The 20,873-nt window shown below is 27.0% G+C and overlaps 1 protein-coding gene across 1 annotated transcript; it reads right to left on the bottom strand.

The window, feature by feature from the left end:
- Nucleotides 1–111: 111 nt before the first annotated feature.
- On the bottom strand, nucleotides 112–18,505 carry LOC122517206 (myosin heavy chain 95F). The gene is made up of 18 exons (XM_043635643.1): nucleotides 18,278–18,505; nucleotides 8,256–8,363; nucleotides 7,395–7,514; nucleotides 7,133–7,262; nucleotides 6,819–6,983; nucleotides 6,286–6,698; nucleotides 5,303–5,562; nucleotides 5,049–5,206; nucleotides 4,803–4,967; nucleotides 4,494–4,717; nucleotides 4,132–4,323; nucleotides 3,062–4,045; nucleotides 2,822–2,961; nucleotides 2,530–2,577; nucleotides 1,876–1,996; nucleotides 1,134–1,251; nucleotides 698–913; nucleotides 112–345 (listed from the first exon to the last, which is right to left on the bottom strand). The coding sequence occupies exons 2-18, from the start codon at nucleotides 8,355–8,357 to the stop codon at nucleotides 194–196; spliced, it is 3,708 nt and encodes a 1,235-aa protein (XP_043491578.1). The 5' UTR covers nucleotides 8,358–8,363; nucleotides 18,278–18,505; the 3' UTR covers nucleotides 112–193.
- Between the last annotated feature and the right edge of the window lie 2,368 nt (nucleotides 18,506–20,873).

Below are 20,873 nucleotides of genomic sequence, written 5' to 3'. Positions count from 1 at the left end.
AATTAATCATCTAATTAATTATATTATTTCAGGCATGATTTTCAATATTATATACAATATTGTAATATGATATTGTCTTTTTCTTTTCTTTTACTCTCTCTTTTCTTTCTCTTTTAAATATAACGCATATTAATAAAATATTTCGAAGAACGTGAAACATGCGTACGGCGATATTTTAATAACAATCTTCGGTTCATTTCTTTCGATCGCATGCTAAAATGTAAGGTTTACCACCATGGCGTTCCCATTCACGATTAAATTCGTGTTCTAAAATTTCTGCACCTCGTTTGCGTGTCAAACCAGTCTCCTCGAGGCTTAACTCGCACATTTGCATATCGTCGACACCTACAAATTAAATTAACTTTTTTTGTCACATTGTTACTTGTTTAATTTCCTAGAGGACCTTAATTCTTTTGAATCTTTTTAAATATGGAAAATCTTAATTTTTTTCTTCACTACAATGATCGGTTACTAATTTTAAATATATTCTTAATTTTCAAAATGTTTCGTGATTTCTAATATTAAATAATTGAAAATAGTTTAGATGACTGTATGAAAAAAAAAATATTTTATATATTTTAAAATACTGAAAAAGAAAATATCAATAATTAATTTTGAATATGCATTTGTGACATAGAACATTTTTTGGCTGAAATTAATAATATTTAAAAAATATATTATATTGTCGAAATTTTACCAGCCAAAAGAAGTATAGGTGGTTTATCTGGATGAAGTTCCATTTGTCTTGCAACATATTGACCATCAAAGTGAGCATACCACCAACCCCTCTTACCACCGGAATGAGAATTATCCTGTTGATTAGAAGCAACAGGACGAACGAATGGAATTCGAAAATATCTTTGCGAAGAATCCACTATAGCTTGCTTCATAGGTGTTCGTGGAGTTTTTGCAGCTAAAATTGTTTAATTCGTGACTTTAATTTATTTATTCTTTTTTGTATAAATATATCGAACAATGTAATCAATTTCAGTGTGAAGATTGAATTCTTTTTGATTCATTTGTATATAAAATTTATTATAGTGTCCGATCGTTTAATTCATTATTTATAATATTTTTGTTAATCATTTAATAAATTATATTTATTTAAATTATAACAATAGAAATTTTTTTACCAGCTTCCATGATGGATTTTGGGGCTCTTTCATTTTCATCCATAGTAGTTTTTCTACGATTTCTTGCTTTCCAAGCATGATAAACCTTCAGTCGACGATGGAACTCATGTCGACAAGCCTATTTATACAGATAACTTTCTCGTTTACATTTAATGATATATAATTCAGATCAGTGATTTTCAAATTTTTTTAAATTACGTTTTTCTTGCAAATGTGCATGCAACAAGCTTACCATTTGGATGAATATATAAAAAACTATAATTATAGTATAAAAATAAGAATAAAATGAAACATATATATATATATACGAGAGTGTTCAAAAGTTTTGTCTCAATAAAAACAAAACTTTTATACAAAAAAAGAAATAAAAGTGAATTTGACAAAAAAAAAACTTTTTCTATGTTAGACTCCAAACTTTTCAACTCACTGTATATAAGAAATTTTATATTTAATTTGTTTGCTCTCATGATGAAAAAATAAAAATTTTACCACGGAGGTATGTGCAGCATTATTGAGAATCTCTGATAAAAACAATTGATCTAATTGTATTGTTTTATTGCTAATAATATCGATGATAACAATAGATCACAATAAAGAGTTGAAGTAAGAGATCAAGAAAAGTTTTTTAATCTTTAAGATAATTTTATAGATAGACTATTTCTAAGCTTTCATAATAATGTTTCATTTTTTTGACGTTGTGTAGACAAGAAGAGAAAAAAATATTAAGATAAGTAACACATACCTCTAATAATTCAATATCGCATGAAGTATTAATAGCATCACGTAATTCAGAGTACTTCCATTTTGATAAATCATATTTTTTATTGATCATAGCTGCCTGATGATTGCGAACTTGCTCTGACCTAATATTAAATGAAAAAAAAATTTGTTAATTAATTTTTATATTTAATATAATATACAAAAAAAAAAATACAATATACAAAAATACAAAAATACAAAAATACAAAAAAATTAAAAATATTAGGGTTCTACAAGTGTTGCAATTAGATCTCGCTATGAAAAGCTGTGCAAATATTAGAAATTTTACATATTAAATAAGTCATGCAATTTATGTTAATGATTCATAGGGTGTTAGTCGTTTTATTTTGTATAAATAAAATTAATAAGATTATATACTTTTTCGTGTTATTATATTTTACGTATAAATTATAATTATTAGTTATAAACAATTTGTTAGAAATCAAAGTAGCCCTTTGAATCATCTCAAATGTGTGTATAGATCATGTATTTTTATAGTATATAAAAAAAATATAATTAGTGTCTTGTTTTTTTGAGGTAAGTAAGAAAGTTTTTAATTTGATGCAAGTGTATTTTGGGAACCATTCTAAACCATTAGCCGTTAATGCGTGCATTATCACGACAAAAGATTTGATACCTTATAAGCCTGTTGTTGTTCGTTGATGGTACTCGTACATCCGAACCACTATACATTAGCAAGAAAATAATATCTTACTTTGTTTTTTCTTGTAAATTTAAATATTTAAGAAAAATTTTAAAAATATCTATTAATTTAGTCGCATATTATTTAAAAATATTATAGTTTCTAAAGATTATTCATGGGTCATTCAATAGCCAATTGGTGGTTTAATCGCGACAATTTTAAAGAAATTAAAAAAGAATGAAAAATAATAATTATAGTTATAGTAGTAATAAAATCCTAGGCATACTTTCGAACAGGTAGTGGTGAGTCTTCCACTTGTCCATTAGATTCCTGAGCTAATCGTACAGCCAATTCGTGATCTCGTCTTTCTTGTTCTAATAATTCACGATAACGGTTTTCCTCCATAGCCTCCTTTTCTAATTGCGCCTATGTTATTGGTTTTGAAATAATTTGAATTTATGTTGGAATTATTGCAGATCTTATCGAAGATAGTTTTTATGCTCAGGAATAATAAAAACGTTTATACCTGAATAATTGCAGCAGCTTTCTGGTCTTCCAATTCTTGTATCTTTCTCTGTTCCTCTTCAGCTTTTCTTCTAGCCTCCATTTCTAATTTTTTCTTTCGATTATCTTCGTCCTCTTTTTTCTTACGTTCTTCCTCTTCCTTCATATGCTTTTCAAGTTCCAATTCCTGTTGTATTTTTTTCATTCTTGCTTGTTCCTCAGCTATTTTTTGTTGTTTGATCATATCTTGCATAGACACCATTTGCTTGTTCATTTGATTAACCAGATTCGTATAAAGTGTATCAATTTCCTCAGCTTTAATTTTCGAATCCTCTTTAATACGACGAATAGAATTTTCTAAATCTGTTTGCAATCGTTTGATATCGGCAACACATTTATCACGATTCTTTAATTGTTTCGATATATCTTGAATTTGTATTAATTGTGTTTGAAGAAACTTTATCTTAACCAAACCCTTTATCCGTGGCCGATGTTGTTTCTTGGCGATGTACATTCGTGCTGTTTTTTGAAGAATCAATAAATGATGCCTACGATAAATAATCTTATTTTTTAATTTGATGACGGATAAAGCACAGAATTGCATTTTATTCCATCTCGATCTGAGAAGCCATTTTTTTACGTTTGCTACTAATTTTCTCAAATTTTCTGGATCTGATTTCATAATTTTATCAAATTCAGCGAATTTACCGGGTTTGAAGAAAACGCGTGTTATGCCAAATTTGAAATCTTTCTTGTTCAATTTCAAACTGTGAAGCAATGCTTCGCAAAAGAATCTTGGCTCTAATTTAGCCAATTCTGGAGGAAGATAAGATTTGTACATATTATACAATTCTTGGAAAGGAACCCTACTGGGATAACCATGTTCCATTAATTCCAATACAGACGTCATTCCCGAACAACGCAGTTGACCTAAAATGCTGTTACCATCAAATTGATGTGCAACCATATCATTGTTTGGTTTTATGCATCGAATAAAATTTGTGCCCTATAATAAGATTATCCTAATGAAACGAGCAAATATAACCAAACACAAGTCTCTTATTATCATTATAAAATATCCGTAAATCTTACGTTACTCTTTAATTTACCCATGAGTTCACCCAATTGCGTTTTAAATTTACTACCAACGCTAATGAACGTTAATTTTCCTTTTTGAGAAGAATTATTGGCAAATTGTGTCCGAAGAAATTTATTACTGCTTTCTTGTATCAATGCTTCCAAGGAAGCATGTAAAGCATCGTTGTTCTTCTCGATAAATTGATTCTGCAAAAAAATAATATCGTTGAGCGAGAAAAATTATTAATTCATATCATAAAATTTAATTATTAAATTAAAAAGTAATTACTGTTTCCAAAATACTCATACGTAAATAGTTTCAAGTACAGTTTTAATCGATAATTAATATAATATATAAAAATTTATGAATAATTTACTGTTTGATAGCAAACACCACCAGCATAATGACGAATGACAAATCCTTCGTCATCTCTTAATTCCCTGTGCGCCTTTAAGCGAGAAGTTCGTGGTAAAGTAATACGAAAATGTCCGTTCCAAGCACGATGTACTTCACTGGTAAAATGTGCAAAACTATGAGTTGGTAATTTAGATTCTTCATCTAACAGACTGAAGATACCATTGACTTTGGATTCAATTAAATCTAGAAAATATTTAAAAATATACATTAAATACATATTTAAAAAAAACCAATGAAACTGTCAATGATTAAATAAATCAAATTTTACCTATGCAATCCTGATTATCTACATAAGAAATTTTAGGAACATTCAAAGATTCTCTTGCATAGAGATCCTGTTCATACTTCAAAATTCGCTCGTTAAAAAATTGTTGCAACTTCTCGTTACAATAATTAATACAGAATTGTTCGAAACTGTTAACTTTGAAATATTCTGTAAATAAGAACAGCCCAATTAAAGTACAGTTTATTTTCGTTTATTACGTTATTATATCGTATTGTAATATTGTATTACCAAATCCTGCTATATCCAAAACACCAATGTAATAACTTGATGCCTTGAAAGGAATACTTTTGTTGATTCTAGCCACAATATGATCAAATAGTTTGCTATAAATAGCTTTCGCTAAAGCATCTCTAGCATTATTAGCTTCATAAACCTTAAGAGGCACCCTACAATGTTTAACATCAATATATTTGTATTATTTTTTATCTAACCATTGTGTAGATGTTTACATTAGATAAAAATTGCACTTTTAGTTAACTCACATAATTACGGTTCCTTTGATACCACCTCGACTAGTTTGCATGACTTTTGATACTAATGCTTGTCTAAGTTCTTCAGGATCAACTCCCAATAATTTAGCAGTCATTAGAATAGCTTTCTCAGAAGTTGGACTTATTCTTGAGCCACCTTTTGTATCTTCTGGATTATCCTCGAAAGTTATGTTACCAAGATGAAGAACTCCTGCTACCATCGTATAAATTTCCATTCGTTCGGAATCCGTCAATCCGAGACGAGTTAATGCCTAAATTATTCGATTTTTAGAAACAATTATTATGACATCAAATTGCATGTGTAAATATCGAAATTAAACGAAATACTGCTTCATGTTTTAATTCTAATATTCTTCGTACTTAATCTTTGATTACAATTTCAAAAACAACGATTTTGGAAGAAATTTACGTATGTAAGCATTGAAATAAAACTCTTCATACGTTAACAAAAAAAGAATTAACTTTTGTCTATTCAAGCAATATTTTGTTTCTTACTTATAATAAATTTCTAATCAATGACAAAAGAATAAAATGTGCGATTTATTTTTAAAATTGCTGATGCATATTATACGATGAATGACAGAAACAATAAGTTCAATTACCGTTGCTCTTTCCTGGAAGAAGGAAATATCAGCGTTGACAATACAAAAGGGAATAATAATTAAAAAGTAATAAGAAATAGATTAAAAATGTTGACTCTCAAAATTATGTATCATACCTTCTTATTAGATCCTTTTGGTATTGCTGAGAAATTGAGAAAAAATAAAATATTCAAAAATCACATTAAAATACATTTTGTAATATTGATGTCATAATTATTGAAGATAGAGAAACAATGAAAATAATTCTCAATTTCTCAGCATAAAATTCAAAAATTTTAATTCTTGTTAAAAATAAGACAGTTGTATAAAATAATTAAAATACGATACAAATTGTTATATAAATAAAATATGAAGATTTTAAAATTGAATTACCTGATCCATTGCATTGAATCCTTCGACATCATCTAAATAAGGATCACTAAGGCTTCCTTTTTTCATCTGTTCAGGACTTTTTTGAGCATCGTTTAATTTCTTTTCAGATTCCTGGCTACAAAAGTATTGCGTGCAACCATTTTTTAGATAATGAAAATCATCAGGTTTAGTGATTCCTAATTTCGAACGTAACTCAGGCGGAGCACCGGCACACATCATGTAAAAAACGTGATAATTTCTTTCGTCTGGACTTTGCAAACAGACTCTTGATTTTTCTAACAAGTAGTGGGATATATAACCACCGACCACTTGACATTTCGCATCGAAATGTACTTCCATGAATTTACCGAATCGCGAACTGTTGTTATTTCTCTTCGTTTTTGCATTTCCAAAAGCTTCTAACACCGGATTGGCTAAAAAAAAATATTAATATTCGTTAAAAATAGTTTTCTTGAAGATCAATAATTTTCATTCAAATGATTTTTTGATTAACAAATCAATGACACAAATGTTAATTAATATTTAAATATTACCATCAAGAATTTTTTGTTCGATCGGTCCAGCTGTAGATCCCCAGAGATCGCAAAGATATCTAAGAAGATATTTGGTTGATTCAGTTTTACCAGCACCAGATTCTCCCGAAACAATAATACTTTGTGATTGTTTCAATACTTTCATATCCCTGAAGGCTTTGTCAGCTGTATGTGCAAACGATTAATTAAATAAAATCAATTTCAATAATAATTTCATTCCAACTTATTCATTATATCCTAAATATTATAGTTATTTCCTTTTTTAGCCAATATAAACATTGACATTCAATATTTTAACTACTACTAAGAATTACCAATTGCAAAAACGTGTGGTGGTGTCTCGCCTAAAGATTTTCCTTTGTAATCTTTGATAGTTTTCGGTGAGTAAAGATTTCTAACTTCGCAATAAGGATTAACAGCTATCAAAATATTAGCTACATATGTCTGGAATAACAATTATTTAATTATTATTTGTACATTAAAAAAATATTATTAAAATTTTCGTAACTAAAGAAACTCATTTCCAGCATGAACAAACAAATAATTAATTAGCTCACATTTGTTCAGTATACTTACGTATATGCTGTCCTTGAAATAACGAGTACGTATGTTGTTTAACAAAGTGGCCTCGTTAAGGTACATCAATGCACCTAAAATTAAGAAAAATAATAACAAATAATTTGGTGAAAGTGGATTTCAAAAATAGCGAAAGTTTCCTTTGTGTGAATCGAGCGTAACGTGCGCTTTTAATGAATTTTGATCAATGATAAACTTAACAAAGAGATTGTATACCTTCTAAGGTACTTACATTTATTTCTATTTTATTAGGGGTATTCGTTGAATTATTAAAATGTTTTATTTTCACACCTTGTATACTAGATTTGTTCGAAATAATGCGTTTAATGTACAAATTAATTATTAATTGTATATTACAATTGTATATATCAATATGTATAAAATACTTCTGTATAAAAAGTTATTATGCTATATAACAAATGTAAAAAAATATCAAAAATAATAATTGTATTAAATTATCTTATAAGTGATGAGAAAACAATCAAATAAGGGGCAAATTTAGACAAGGTCTTTATGGGTTGCAGCCCAAGGCTCCTTTCAATCAAAGGGTTCCCTTTACGGTGAAAAAATAAAAACAATTTAAATAAAAAAATTTAAGAAAAAATAAATTATACAAAATAACAAATAAGTCACTACAATCAAACTAAACTTAAGTTACTTTGAGTTTATCGGGCAAGTTCCCAAACAGTATTAACTCAGGGCGTCCAAAATTAACTATCCTCCTCTGAATTAAGTTCTTTTTTTATTTATCGTTTAGAATAATTAATATGTTTTTGATTAGTAATTTTTTTTAAAGTATAATAGATCAAAAGTAATAATATTGTTTTTAACTTACAATTAGTAAAGTGTTTTTACAAGTACCTTATCGTGGCCAATCAATGCATCACCATCAACCATGTCCATGAACTTTCCAATGATGAAACCTTCCTGTGGGTCGCGAACCCATACCTGCTGGTTCTCCATTTTTTTCTAATTAAACAAAAAATATATAGGCATATATTATTAAAATATTATGTTAAACAAGAATAAAAATTAAGACAACTAATAAGTAATATTATATAAATAATATAAATTATTTATTACTGATTTATTTATCTATTTATTAATATCTAAATAATAATTATAGTGGTTTATTTCAGCTCACAATCAAGAAAGTAAGATAAGTTTACAATTGTTAGTTTCTTTTTACACACACACATACACACACAATATAAGCTTTTATTATTTATTATATAATTCATTATTATATTAAAAAAATTTATTTTCTTTTTTAAATTTATATATCATAGTTATATTATAATAACATTTATAGTAATAATATAAATGTTAATAAATAAATATTTAGGTATATACAAGATTTATTAAATCGATATGGTATAATACATTTTGGTAATCCACTTAATTCATTACCATGCATTTGTAAAATAAGTAACGAATACGTCAAGATAATTATCACCAGTTAGATACACGAGGAACTTGTATATAAATAACGCAATACAATTTTGGAAGATAAATCTTGTCTTTTCTGAAAACTCAAACTTTCTCCTCAAATGAAATGAAACTTTCTGGTAAAAGGGATGAATAGAGATTTACAGATTCGACTTTGTTATATTTACGTAAAAGATTAATTAAATATATCATATTTTTACATTTATATGTACATATATTTATTCTTTTCATAATAAATAAGAAAAAGAGATAGAAGATAAAATAGTAACTTTTTTGCCACGTTGTAGAAATATTATTAATTTAAATTTATTCGATACGTTTCCACATTTTTAAAAATGTTACTTTCTTCGTTTTCATTTTCCTCTTATTAATATTATTATGTTGTTATCACTTTTTTATTATATTTTTTGTTAAAGCTGTGACAATGACGTACAGCTTAAACTCTTTGTTATCGGCGTACGAAGCTACAAAAGTATCAAATCGATATGGATTAAACGTGGCGAACTTCATTCGAAGGCTACAAAGCACGTAGTTTGTTTCATTTCTTTACTTTTCTCTCTCTCACACACTTCCTCTGTTAGATATAAATTAAGAAAAATGAAAATTTAATTAAAAAACATTAAAAAGAAAAAAATATATAACATGCTACTCTTCTTCAATTATTTCTTCACTTATCTCATTTGCCCGCTTATCCTTGGTAGAAAATAAGTATGTACATATATCTGAATTCACCCGTTTCTTTTTTTTCTTATCGCTTATCACCTTTCGTGTTATCAAGATAAACTTTCTAACTTCCTATAAACGTGAATCATTGACTGGCACGAAAAAAAAGGAAATAATAAATTTTCTATTTATCGATCACTCAATTGTATTATACTTTGTACAATTCAATTCTTTTTTCGTAGCTAGAATAGTAAAAAAAAACAAATCAAAATTTTTTAAATTATTTCATATTATTCAAATTTGATATAAATATAGAATAATATAAAATATATTAGAGCACGAATGAAATGAAAGACAAATGTTTATGAAAAAGGAACTCCGAATGCCGATGGAAACATTGTAAAAAAGAAAAGAATAAAATTTATATTATAAAAGGGGAAAAAATAATTGTACAAGATTTAAAAATTTTGAGTCGAACATTGAAATAATTTTTTTTTCATCACTCATTTTTTAATAATAAAAAAATTAAAATTTGAAAATCATTATTTTGCAGTTGTATGTAGAAATAAATTATTTTATTCTATATACAAATATAGTAGTGTACCTATACTGCATTAATTGTAATTATAATAATTATTATTTTTATTCTATATGAAGTAACATTTCTTCGTATCTAAAAAAAAAGAAAATATATAACGTAAAAGTTAAATTACAACTATTATTACAATAGTATAATTTTATTGTTCTGATAATAAGTATTAAAAATGAATAAAAAAGATATACGAATGAATAACTCGAACCTATGGATCCAGAATTTCCGAAGCATTTTCAATTGATTATGTTCTTTTTATTTTCCCAACAATATATGTGGATTTCGTGAGAAAACGTTCGATTGTATAAAATTACATGATGCGTTGTTCCTTTTATTTACGTCGACAAGTCCTTCACAGTGTTAAATTACTTGTAGAAAACGTAACTGCATGATCAAATGTATAGTTACGTATTACAAGTATTGCATCGTCGTTGCGCATACGGTAACCGGCGCACCATGACGGGATTTGGAAAAGTTCTATTACAAATTGTAATTGTGTGCTACGAAGGAGAACGTTTTATAGGAAAAGATGTCGATTTTCCTTGTTTGACAAAAAAGAAAGAAAAATAATGTATATGTTACCGGCAAAGTACGAAATCCGGCATTCTACAGAATGCCTAGGCATTGTTGATAATGCCTAAAATTAATCGAAAATGTACGAAATGTATTCATATTTCACACATTTCCTAGGCATTCTGTAGAATGCAGACATTTCGTACTTTGCTGGTAACATATATATATACATATATAAGATGACATTTTAAAAAATGGCGGTATATATTGAATAAATGTTTAATTAATATTATTAATATATTTATAGTTATTTATGATATATCAGTGTTTTTAAAATATTTAATTAAATTATAATATGTCAATAAAATAATAAAAAGTTAATTAAGTGCTTTTATATTAAATTTATTAGATCAAAATTGCCATCTTTTCTTTGTCAAAGAATTCGACAATTGCTTAAAAGATGGACCAAAGTCCATCCGAATGGACCAAATAAAGACTATTTTGAAAAATAACAGATGTATGGTTACTTTATAAATAAATACGAAATGTCTTTAAAAGGTATCGAATTAATTGCTACATCTGATATTTTTTAACTTGTATATAATTAAAAGTAATTAATTAGTAATTCATAATTATTTTCTGAAGTGAAAAAGAAAACAGTTGAGCTAGTACATGAACTTGAAAAGAGACATTGATTCTAGGAGGAAATTTTAACGTTTGCATAAGTAGAAATACTTATTTATTACAATATTTCTATTTATACGATTTAATATTATTATTGGAAAATTGTAAATTCTTATTTGTAACTATAAAGCTAAATAAATACATTACTAAGTTATTAGTTTAAATTTATAATAATTAGTCAATTATATCTAAATTAATGTGAACCTAATTTATTTGAATAACGATTAAATATAATTATAATAATCATGACTTTTGTCATGTCTAATTATAAAAGGTAAAATTAAAAAGAGGTGAAAAAACAATGGATCATATAAAGAATAGATTCCATGTAAATGGATGAAAACAATTAGAGGATTTCTTGAGAGGAACGAACCAGTTCTCATAAAATAAAAGTATGTTGACTTTCATCTGATAATGATAACAATACAATATTACGCACGAATTCGCGCATACAATCATTTTTGTTGAAATTTCTAATCACCGTATGTACGTACATGTACGTGTGGTGTGTTGTGTGTCTATGCATGTGTGTGTGTACAGAACGAGTCAAAAGTTCTTAATTGTAAAAATAAATAAATAATTTTCAAGATTAATTAGGTTTGTAGTTTTATGATTCTAAATAAAAATATGAATTTGGTCTGAAAAAATCTGAAAAAATAAGGTACACATACTTCGGCTATCTTCGGGGATCTTCGGTAATCACGTAGAAACTTTTAACCCACCCTGTATATTTATATACATGTTTACATGTATATGGTCGATCAGGAAAGAGCAAAATCGTCTCTTTCACTTCGCCGTTCTCTTCACATCCCGTTAGAGATCTCGTAACGGTAAATGCAGCCTGTTGATCCTTGCATCGATCCTTGAATCTTCCTCTTTCGAATGGTAAATCTTCTTTGAGTTTCTCGATCGAATATTTTGATAGACCAAATATCATAGTTTTTAAATAGTATCGTTTATTGTTCGATATTATAGGAGCAATTAATTGTCATTGTAATCGTCGGATCTTTCCTGTATTTAATTTTGAAAAAATATTGTTTCGAAAGTACATTAATGAACGAATAAGAAAATATTTGAGTACAAACTGAGTATAAATTTTGAGTATACTAAGTACAAAATTTGAGTATAAATTTTACTTTAGAATCCAAAAGTATATTCGATTATTTGTTAAAAAGTTTCGAGCCTCAGCTCAACTTTTATTATTTGTTTTCTTTTAATAAAAGTGAACTAGACCGAAAAAAATTGTTTACTTCTATGTTAGGCTCAGAACTTTTCTGCTCATTCACGTTTATACTTCAATTTACTTTTTAAGTAAAAAAAAAACAATTCTACACAAACATTTCAAGAAAAAAAAAACAAAGTAAGGAAAAGAACTTGAGATACTTTTTAAATAAAAAATAAAATGAAAACGAATAGCGTAAAAATAATTTTCTTAAAAATAAATTTGTATGTGAATAAAATAAGGGAAAATTATAAACAATCATTGCTTGTGACTCTTAATCGAGGAAAGAACAAAAAGGATTAATGATATTTCAATTGAAATGGAATGAATGAAGTAGGAGAGGAAGCAGGAAGCAGCAGGTGGAGTTTTGTAGACAGGAAAACAGGGAGATACGCGTGAGCGCGCACACATGTTAGTTTCGACGAATTTTTAATGTTGAAAACAGGCGCAGCAACATTCGACATACGACACAAGACAAAACAAAACAAAAAAATGAATTTGGCGCCTAACGTGACGGATGCACGAACGGATATTTGCATATGTGAAACGATTCCGGAGTTTGCGTGATAATAAAGACTTTATTTACGCTTGTTGAACATTTTTCAAAGAGCATTCAACCATAATAATTATAATAACAGTAACAATAACAATAATAATAATAATAATAATAATAATAATAATAATAATAATAATAATAATAATAATAATAATAATAATAATAATAATAATGGTATTAAAAAAATAGATCGGGGGAAAAGTTGATTAGAAATTATAATTTCTAGAAAATTGACTAACTCGAGTAATTTTAATAATAATGACCGATTAGATTGTATCGATTAACATAAAATTAGAAATATAGAATGAAATAAAATAAAATCATAATTATTTTTTTTTCGGATCAGTGGATCTTCCTCCAATGGTAATGTTTTACTAATTTTTTATTGCAAATTTATTTCTCGATCGCATTTAATTGGATAAAAATATGTAAGAATAATGTTTTGATGTCATGTATCTTAAAATAACGAAAAAAAAAGGAGTAGTATGTTTTTACTTTTTAAGCTCGAAAGATCATAAAGATTCGACTCAAATTATAAACGACTTTAAGACTTTATGTATATAATCATGTGTATTCACACACACAACAACATATATGCACACACGGATTGAAGTAACCAGTCATTTTACAAAATAAGGCATGGTGTATATTTGATTGTCCCGTCATTTAAATTATTACGACTGCCATAAGCGAATTTCTCGATCAAAAAATTAAGCGGAAACGAAAAAAAAAGATAGGACATCATTTCGAAGATATTAATATCTCTATGAATAGAATTTAACAAAATAAAAAAATAAAAAATTATTATTATTGTTAGTTGGCGTTATGAACTCGAAAGCTCATTTTCGTAAATATTAAATCCCACCAATGTTCCCATCCCTGCGCTAGATTCCTCCATTGCTACCCTCATATCCTGTTTAAATAAATAAAAAATAAAAATAAAAAATAGTAATAGATAGATTTGAACACAATTCTGTTTAAAAAATTATTCTCTAATATAAAAGACATTAAAATATGAAAATTACTTCATATAAATACTAATTTATCGTATAAATATGAAAATAATTGAATAACACATAAATATTTAAATTACTTAACATGAATGGTACAAAAAAGAAGAAGAAAATAACTACAAGATAGGAAAGCATGGCCAAGGCTAAAATACTACTGAAAACAAAGCTTTATTTACAACTACACACGCACATACACAAGTAAATATAATCATTTCTATTAAACTTTGATCGACCGATTAAGCAAGCTAATAATTATTTATGAATGTGATCATAATCATGAGATAATCTTCAATAAAAAATTTATATGAACGAGAGAAAGAGAGAGAGAGAGAGAGAGAGAGAAAGAGAGAGGAACTTGATCTGGATAAATTTTTCTAACGGTGGGTAGGATCAGAAACGAGCCGAGCATGAATCATGATGTCGATCCTCGTCTCACGATATATAAATTGAAATAGAGAAAGAGAGAGACCGAGAAGAGAGAGAGAGAGAGAGAGAGAGAGATAGAAGTAGCTGTTTTACGTGCGAACGAACGATACTTTTCCGTGTGTTCTTGCATAAGAGATACTATACGGAACAACGAATGACTGTCATTATGATACTGGTATGAAATGCCAGACAGTGCTAAAGATTTTCAACTTACATTAGCACTAAAATCTACCATCTTTTATTTACGTCTTTATTTTTTGTGACTCTAAAAATATACGTTATAGATACTATTATTATTATAAATCAATACTTTTTTTATGACACTAATCAACAAAATTTTTGTGAATTTTTTTCGTATTAATTATGATAATTTAGTATATATATATTGTGTATATAACAATTTACGAAATTATATTATTTTTATTTCTTGATTAATAAGAGACATATTTAATATAAATATATAAAATAATTTTTTTGTCACTTTAAAAATAAACACTATAGGTACTATTATCATCGCCATAGTCATCGTTTTCTTTTTATACCAATTAAAGACATTTTCTTGAATTGATTTCATATTAGTTATGATCATAAATTATTGTGAACGATTTAAGAAATTAAACCATTTTTATAACATGATATATAAAACATACGAAATATTTGTATATGCAAAATAAGTTTTTGTGACATTAAATATACTATTATTACTGTTATAATCATTTATTTTTTATGATACTAATCAAAGCCACTTTTCCGTTAATCATTTCATATCAAATTATGACCATTATTTTTATATTTTGATATTTATAACAGATGTATCAAATATTTATATATATATACAGATGTATTAAAAAATGATCTTATAGAAAATAAAAAACGTTGATTATATTTGAGGGCCGAAGCAACCGTCCCACACTCAATCTAATCGCTTATAACGCGTATGATGATGGAGATCGTGCGAAGGTTGTTTTAATTAATATTGAACGCTCTGCAAAATGATCCTGTAATGTATATGATATAATATCAAGTCAACTATTCTACATATATTTACAACCTATGATTTATTCGTGATTTATTTGTGATTTATTATTTCACTGGCTAGAAACATTTAAAAGTTAAAAAAAGATTTATATGAATAATAATAGGAAATAATTGAAAAAAATGCTATAATTAAAAAAGAAATACAACGTTTCAAATACTTGTATTATGATTAAAAACATCATTAATTTTCAGTAAAAATCTATTATATTATAACTAAATACAAAGTATATACATGTATATGACGGTAATTATGACAGTGGCCTAAGTCAACACAAATTCTACAAATTTATTTTATGATTTTTTTTATAATATAAATAATTTAAATATAAAATAAATCATAAAATTCATTTTTCAAATTTTTTTACTTATATTAGTCCACTGTCATGATTACCGGTACATATATACAATGTTAAAAAAAAAATTAATTATTATTATTATATATTTATATATTTTTTTTTAAAGCGACCTAATTTTAAATCCTTCAAGATTTTATTTCCGTAAAGATAAGAAGATATTTTATTTTGTTAGATTTAGAATTAGATTTTCCTTTATTTCTGGATTTTTCTTCTTTTAGTCGAAACCTGGCTTACGAAAGATAGCAAGCCGGACGAAGGGAGATAGAAAAGTGTACGTATATGTTTATATATAAAAATAGATATGTGTGTGTATATATATATATACTCTCAAGTTAATTCACACGCATCGCCTTCTCTAACATAAGTTCGTGCACCTGCAAGCTTCGTTCCACTCTCGTAATTCTTGACTAAATAAAAGAAGTATCGTTTCGTGACTGACCTCTCTTCTCTCTTCTTTTCTTTTCTTTTCTTCTCTTCTTTTCTCTTCTTTTCTCTTCTCTTCTCTTAACTTTATTTTCTTTTCTTCTCTCATCTTCTGATATGTACACAAGACATAAGCTAACGAGATTTCAAATCTAACAACGTACGTAAGTACTCACTTACATGGAAAAACATTTTCTATACCCTATATATTATAATAAATACAATACCTTTTTTTTTAATTAAACAATTCTATAACATTTTCTACAAATTCTCATTTGTCTAACATGAATTATTTTCTAAATAAAAATGTATATAGATACATGAGAACATACATACAAAATATTTTATATAAGTATATTATTATATGCACAATTTTTGTATGCTAAATTATAAAAAACGTTTATTCACTTAAAAACGTGTATAAAAAAAAAGTTTATATATATTATGTACATCTTACATATTTTCACTCTAATGTAATAGAAATTATGCTTGATTGGAACTTATATGAAATAACATTCTGTACACCCTATACATTGTTATAAATATTAATTTGTCTAGCATAAATTAAAAAAGAAAAATTCATTTATACACCTGAGAACGTAGATAAAAATATATTTTAAATGCATATTACGTACATCTTACATATTGTTTCATTATAAATGCAATAGAAACTATGATTACGATTAGAACGTACGAACTAGTTTCCACGGGACCTCTTACAAAATTCCACCAACTTGTTCCACGGTGAAACGTTCTCGTTACCGGACACGTTGAAGCGTTATCATAGTATAGTTACTAACTCAGCATTTCATACAATCTCTCTTATAAATTTTGTGAATCAAAATTATTTACCTATTACTGAGATAATTGTATTAAATAAAAAATCATAACAATATTTATTTAACGATAACAATAATGAGGATATCCCAGTTGTACGATTAGTAATCTTTAATAATATCAAATAAATTTTATATAAAAATAAAAAAGAGAAATTGAATTATATATCTGTTTCAATACATCGTTGAATCATAAATGTTTAAATATGATCAAGAAAGATAAAAATTTATGGCAATAAAGTGAACGAATATAAATATAGCATCAACACATATGTTAGGATAGATTGAACTTTAATTTTCGATAACAAGCAAGGTACTTGTCGATGACTATAATGAAATAATAATCGATAGTTTGTGTTCTTTAATCGTAATCGTTAATTCGTACAAGTTAAATACTTTGTGAATAATTAGTCATTTATTATTATAATAATATTATTTATCATATTTTTCGATATAAATATTACAAAAATAATAATTACAAATAATTTTACTATATTATAATAACGATAATTATGATTTAAAAAAAGAAAATAAAATGTTGTAAATATTTTATTAAAGAGAAAAAAGGTTTAACCATTTTAAAGATTAAATAACGAACAAAAATTAATCTTAGCAGGTACTAAAATCATTTAATCGGATATAAGGGTGTGATACAATTCAATGTAATCAGTTAAAGCCATTGAGATAATTTTTATTAAATTTTATCAGATCAGAATTTTCTACGAGCAAATACCATTTGCGAAGATAGCAAGAGAATTAGCTTGCATAAGCGACGAGGACACTAAGGTGAAGCCGTATGTTCATCGTAGGTAGGGAAAAAGAGAGATATTGTATTTGGATATTGTTTTTCAACTAACATCAAAAATAATCAATAAGCTTTATATATACGTAATAATATTATATTTATATACATATTTCTAATCGATAAATAATAATTAACGATTAATGATCGTGATCAATAAATTAATGTAAATGTAAAAACTGAAAATCTTTTATTACCAACGAATACTAATAAATTTCTATAAGATATTATATTTATTACTATTTATAATTATTCCAAGCAAACGTTGTACATTAATAATGAAGTGAAATAATTCATTTGTCAAACTTACGTCGTTGACGAATTTTCTCCTCCGTCCTTCCACACATATACGACGTACTTCTAAATCACCGTGTTGTATTTATAAGAATAATATGCATATACGTATATTTATTCGATATAATTAAGAAGAGGAAAAAATAACTAATGATAATCGAGTAGAGACAGAAGAAAAAATGAAACGTTAACAGAAATACACTATACGGCACGGGGACCGACACGCAACTGTCGATGTGATTCGTAAAGTCAGCTTTGTCCGTTCGGTAATCTTCGTGCGTTTCCGTCTTTCCTACTCGGCAAATGGTAGATCGTTTAAGCTGAACGGTATCCTGTAGAGATCGACGTGAAAATATGATCGTATTGACGTTTTTTTAAAAATCCTTTAGAAATTATCTCTAATTTAAAGATATCGGAAGTAAATTATTATTTTATAAATTAACGAATTATTAAGCATGATTTTATGATTAAATTATTGAAACATTAAACCGATTTAACAAATACATGGTAGGAATTATAAATAAGTTTTTGTTTGGTCCTATCTCGTTATACATGGTGTACAGAAAATTTCTAATCTTTTTCATAATGTTAATGAAATATTTCTAATATATTTTCAATGATAACAATGAACATAGTTTTTATTATCATATAATATTAATTAATATATATTTTAAGTACAAAATTTTGCAGATGTTTTTTAATTATATATTTGCATATTGACATATTTAAATTTTGTATTCTTATTGCGTAATTATATTATATATAAATCGTTATATTTTTTTAATGAAATTTTATATTGTACTTTATACACTTCTCTCACACACACACACACGCACACATATGTTTCTAGGTATTCATTATTTTTATTTAATTATTCAAAACCGAGACAAGGTATGTTACAATATTATACAAATTTGCAATTGATTGTTAAACAATTGAACGAATTGTTTATGTTTATTTTTGAACTACGTTATCTACACTGTAGCGGAAGGATCCAGGAACTTGAATTCTATTGGTTCAAACACTGATCGCCACTACTATTTTTATGTAACATTTATTTATTCATAAACTATTACAAAACAAGAACGGATAACAAAAATGCGTTGTTGATCGAGCACGTGTAACTTCTTAATTCATTTCTTTATTTATAATAACGGAAGAAGAAAGTCTTTGTAACTATGGAAACATTAACGTTCCCATAGAAACGTTGTTAGCCGTGATAAAGTGCTAGCGCTAAAGTAGCTTGGCCAAAGAATCAGCGGTGAGGATGGCACCGCTAGTCGTCGCATAGGATAAGATAGAAATCTGCTTATCGACAGCAGGCCGCCACAACACCTCGTTAAATTCTGACATCTTACGAAAATTTTTAAAATAATATCAAAAAATACAGAAGTACATCTGTATTCTTTGATAATATAGGTAATCGATCTTAGCAAAAGAAGATAAATATATATTGTTAATTTTACCGACAGTAAAAAACTACACTTTCTACTTTATCAACTGATAAAAATTTTACTTATTCATTATATATTTAAAAATTTTGTTTATATAGTTCAAGAAGAAAGTTATATTTCATTTAAAAATTTAAATATTTCGATTTAAAAAAAAAAATTATAACAGCTTCATACAATAACAAAAATGATTTTTACTGATCCATTGCTTTAGATAAACAGAATTAAACTAATTGTATTCCCATAAACCTATTTATAATATTCGCGAGTATTTATTTAAGAAATTTTGTTCAAAATACGATTCGAGAAAGTTCAATCTGTACAATTTTCTATATGACAAATATTTTATAAGTGTTTATATCGACGGATCAGATAAGAAACTTCACTGCTTATTTGATTTCTCATGATAGTGTTTCTTCTTCTTCTTCTTCATTCTTTAGTTTAGGCAAGTTGCCTGTTTCGTAACGACGTTTTTCTGCCTATTGCGCTGTTAAATTGTCGCATCATCATTTTCGTGGGCGCCCCGTACTTATGCGACCAATCGGTGACCCATCCCGTGCAATTCTGACGATTCTTCTGTTGTCCATTCTGCTAATGTCCTTTTCCTTGCATGGGTCGTCACCCGTGGATTAGTCCTATTCTGAGGCAAAGTGTCGTTTCTATGAGCCGCAATTTTTTTTTTTTACGTTGGGTAGGGAGCTAATCTGATCCAACAACCTTCCTCCTTTTCCCGAGCTTAGGACCGGCAACATGATTGCTGATCTCGATCCGCCCAGCGATCATGCAGGCGGAGTTAGTGTTTCTGTTGCTACAAAATTATAACTTCTATATCTTTGTTAAAATAGAGTAGCAGATAAAAAAATTCCATAATTTCTTCTATTTCTCTATTTCTCTTTCTTTATAAATTTTCATATTGAATTATCAAATAGCAAGGTCTTGTCAATCATGTAAACATGAAAACTAATTGTAATCGCTAATTGGAAAAAACAAGGGTAAATATTCAAAAAATAACCACTAGACTAATAAAATCTCTTTGATCGATATCTACCACCTTTTGAGATAAATATTATGGAATTTTTAATGATTCGTGGGATGTGTGGGTCTGTGTGAATGTATATCAAAAATCATGCGTATAAGAGGTAAGAAAAATATATTTGATGG

This window comes from Polistes fuscatus, unplaced genomic scaffold (assembly GCF_010416935.1).
Source record: "Polistes fuscatus isolate 324 unplaced genomic scaffold, CU_Pfus_HIC Scaffold2, whole genome shotgun sequence".
NCBI classification, from domain to species: Eukaryota; Metazoa; Arthropoda; class Insecta; order Hymenoptera; family Vespidae; genus Polistes; species Polistes fuscatus.
Note: the sequence above shows the minus strand (reverse complement) of the source record. Positions and strands in the feature narration are given on the sequence as shown.

Bases quoted from the DNA above. Each gene is read 5' to 3' on its own strand.
- LOC122517206 (XM_043635643.1), bottom strand. From the start codon at position 8,357: ATGGAGAACCAGCAGGTATGGGTTCGCGACCCACAGGAAGGTTTCATC. The intron at 6,984-7,132 runs GTAATTCTTAGT...TTGCACATACAG, and splicing joins ACCACACGTTTTTGCAATTG to CTGACAAAGCCTTCAGGGAT. The intron at 5,563-6,285 runs GTAATTCAATTT...CGAATAATTTAG, and splicing joins GATTCAATGCAATGGATCAG to GCATTAACTCGTCTCGGATT.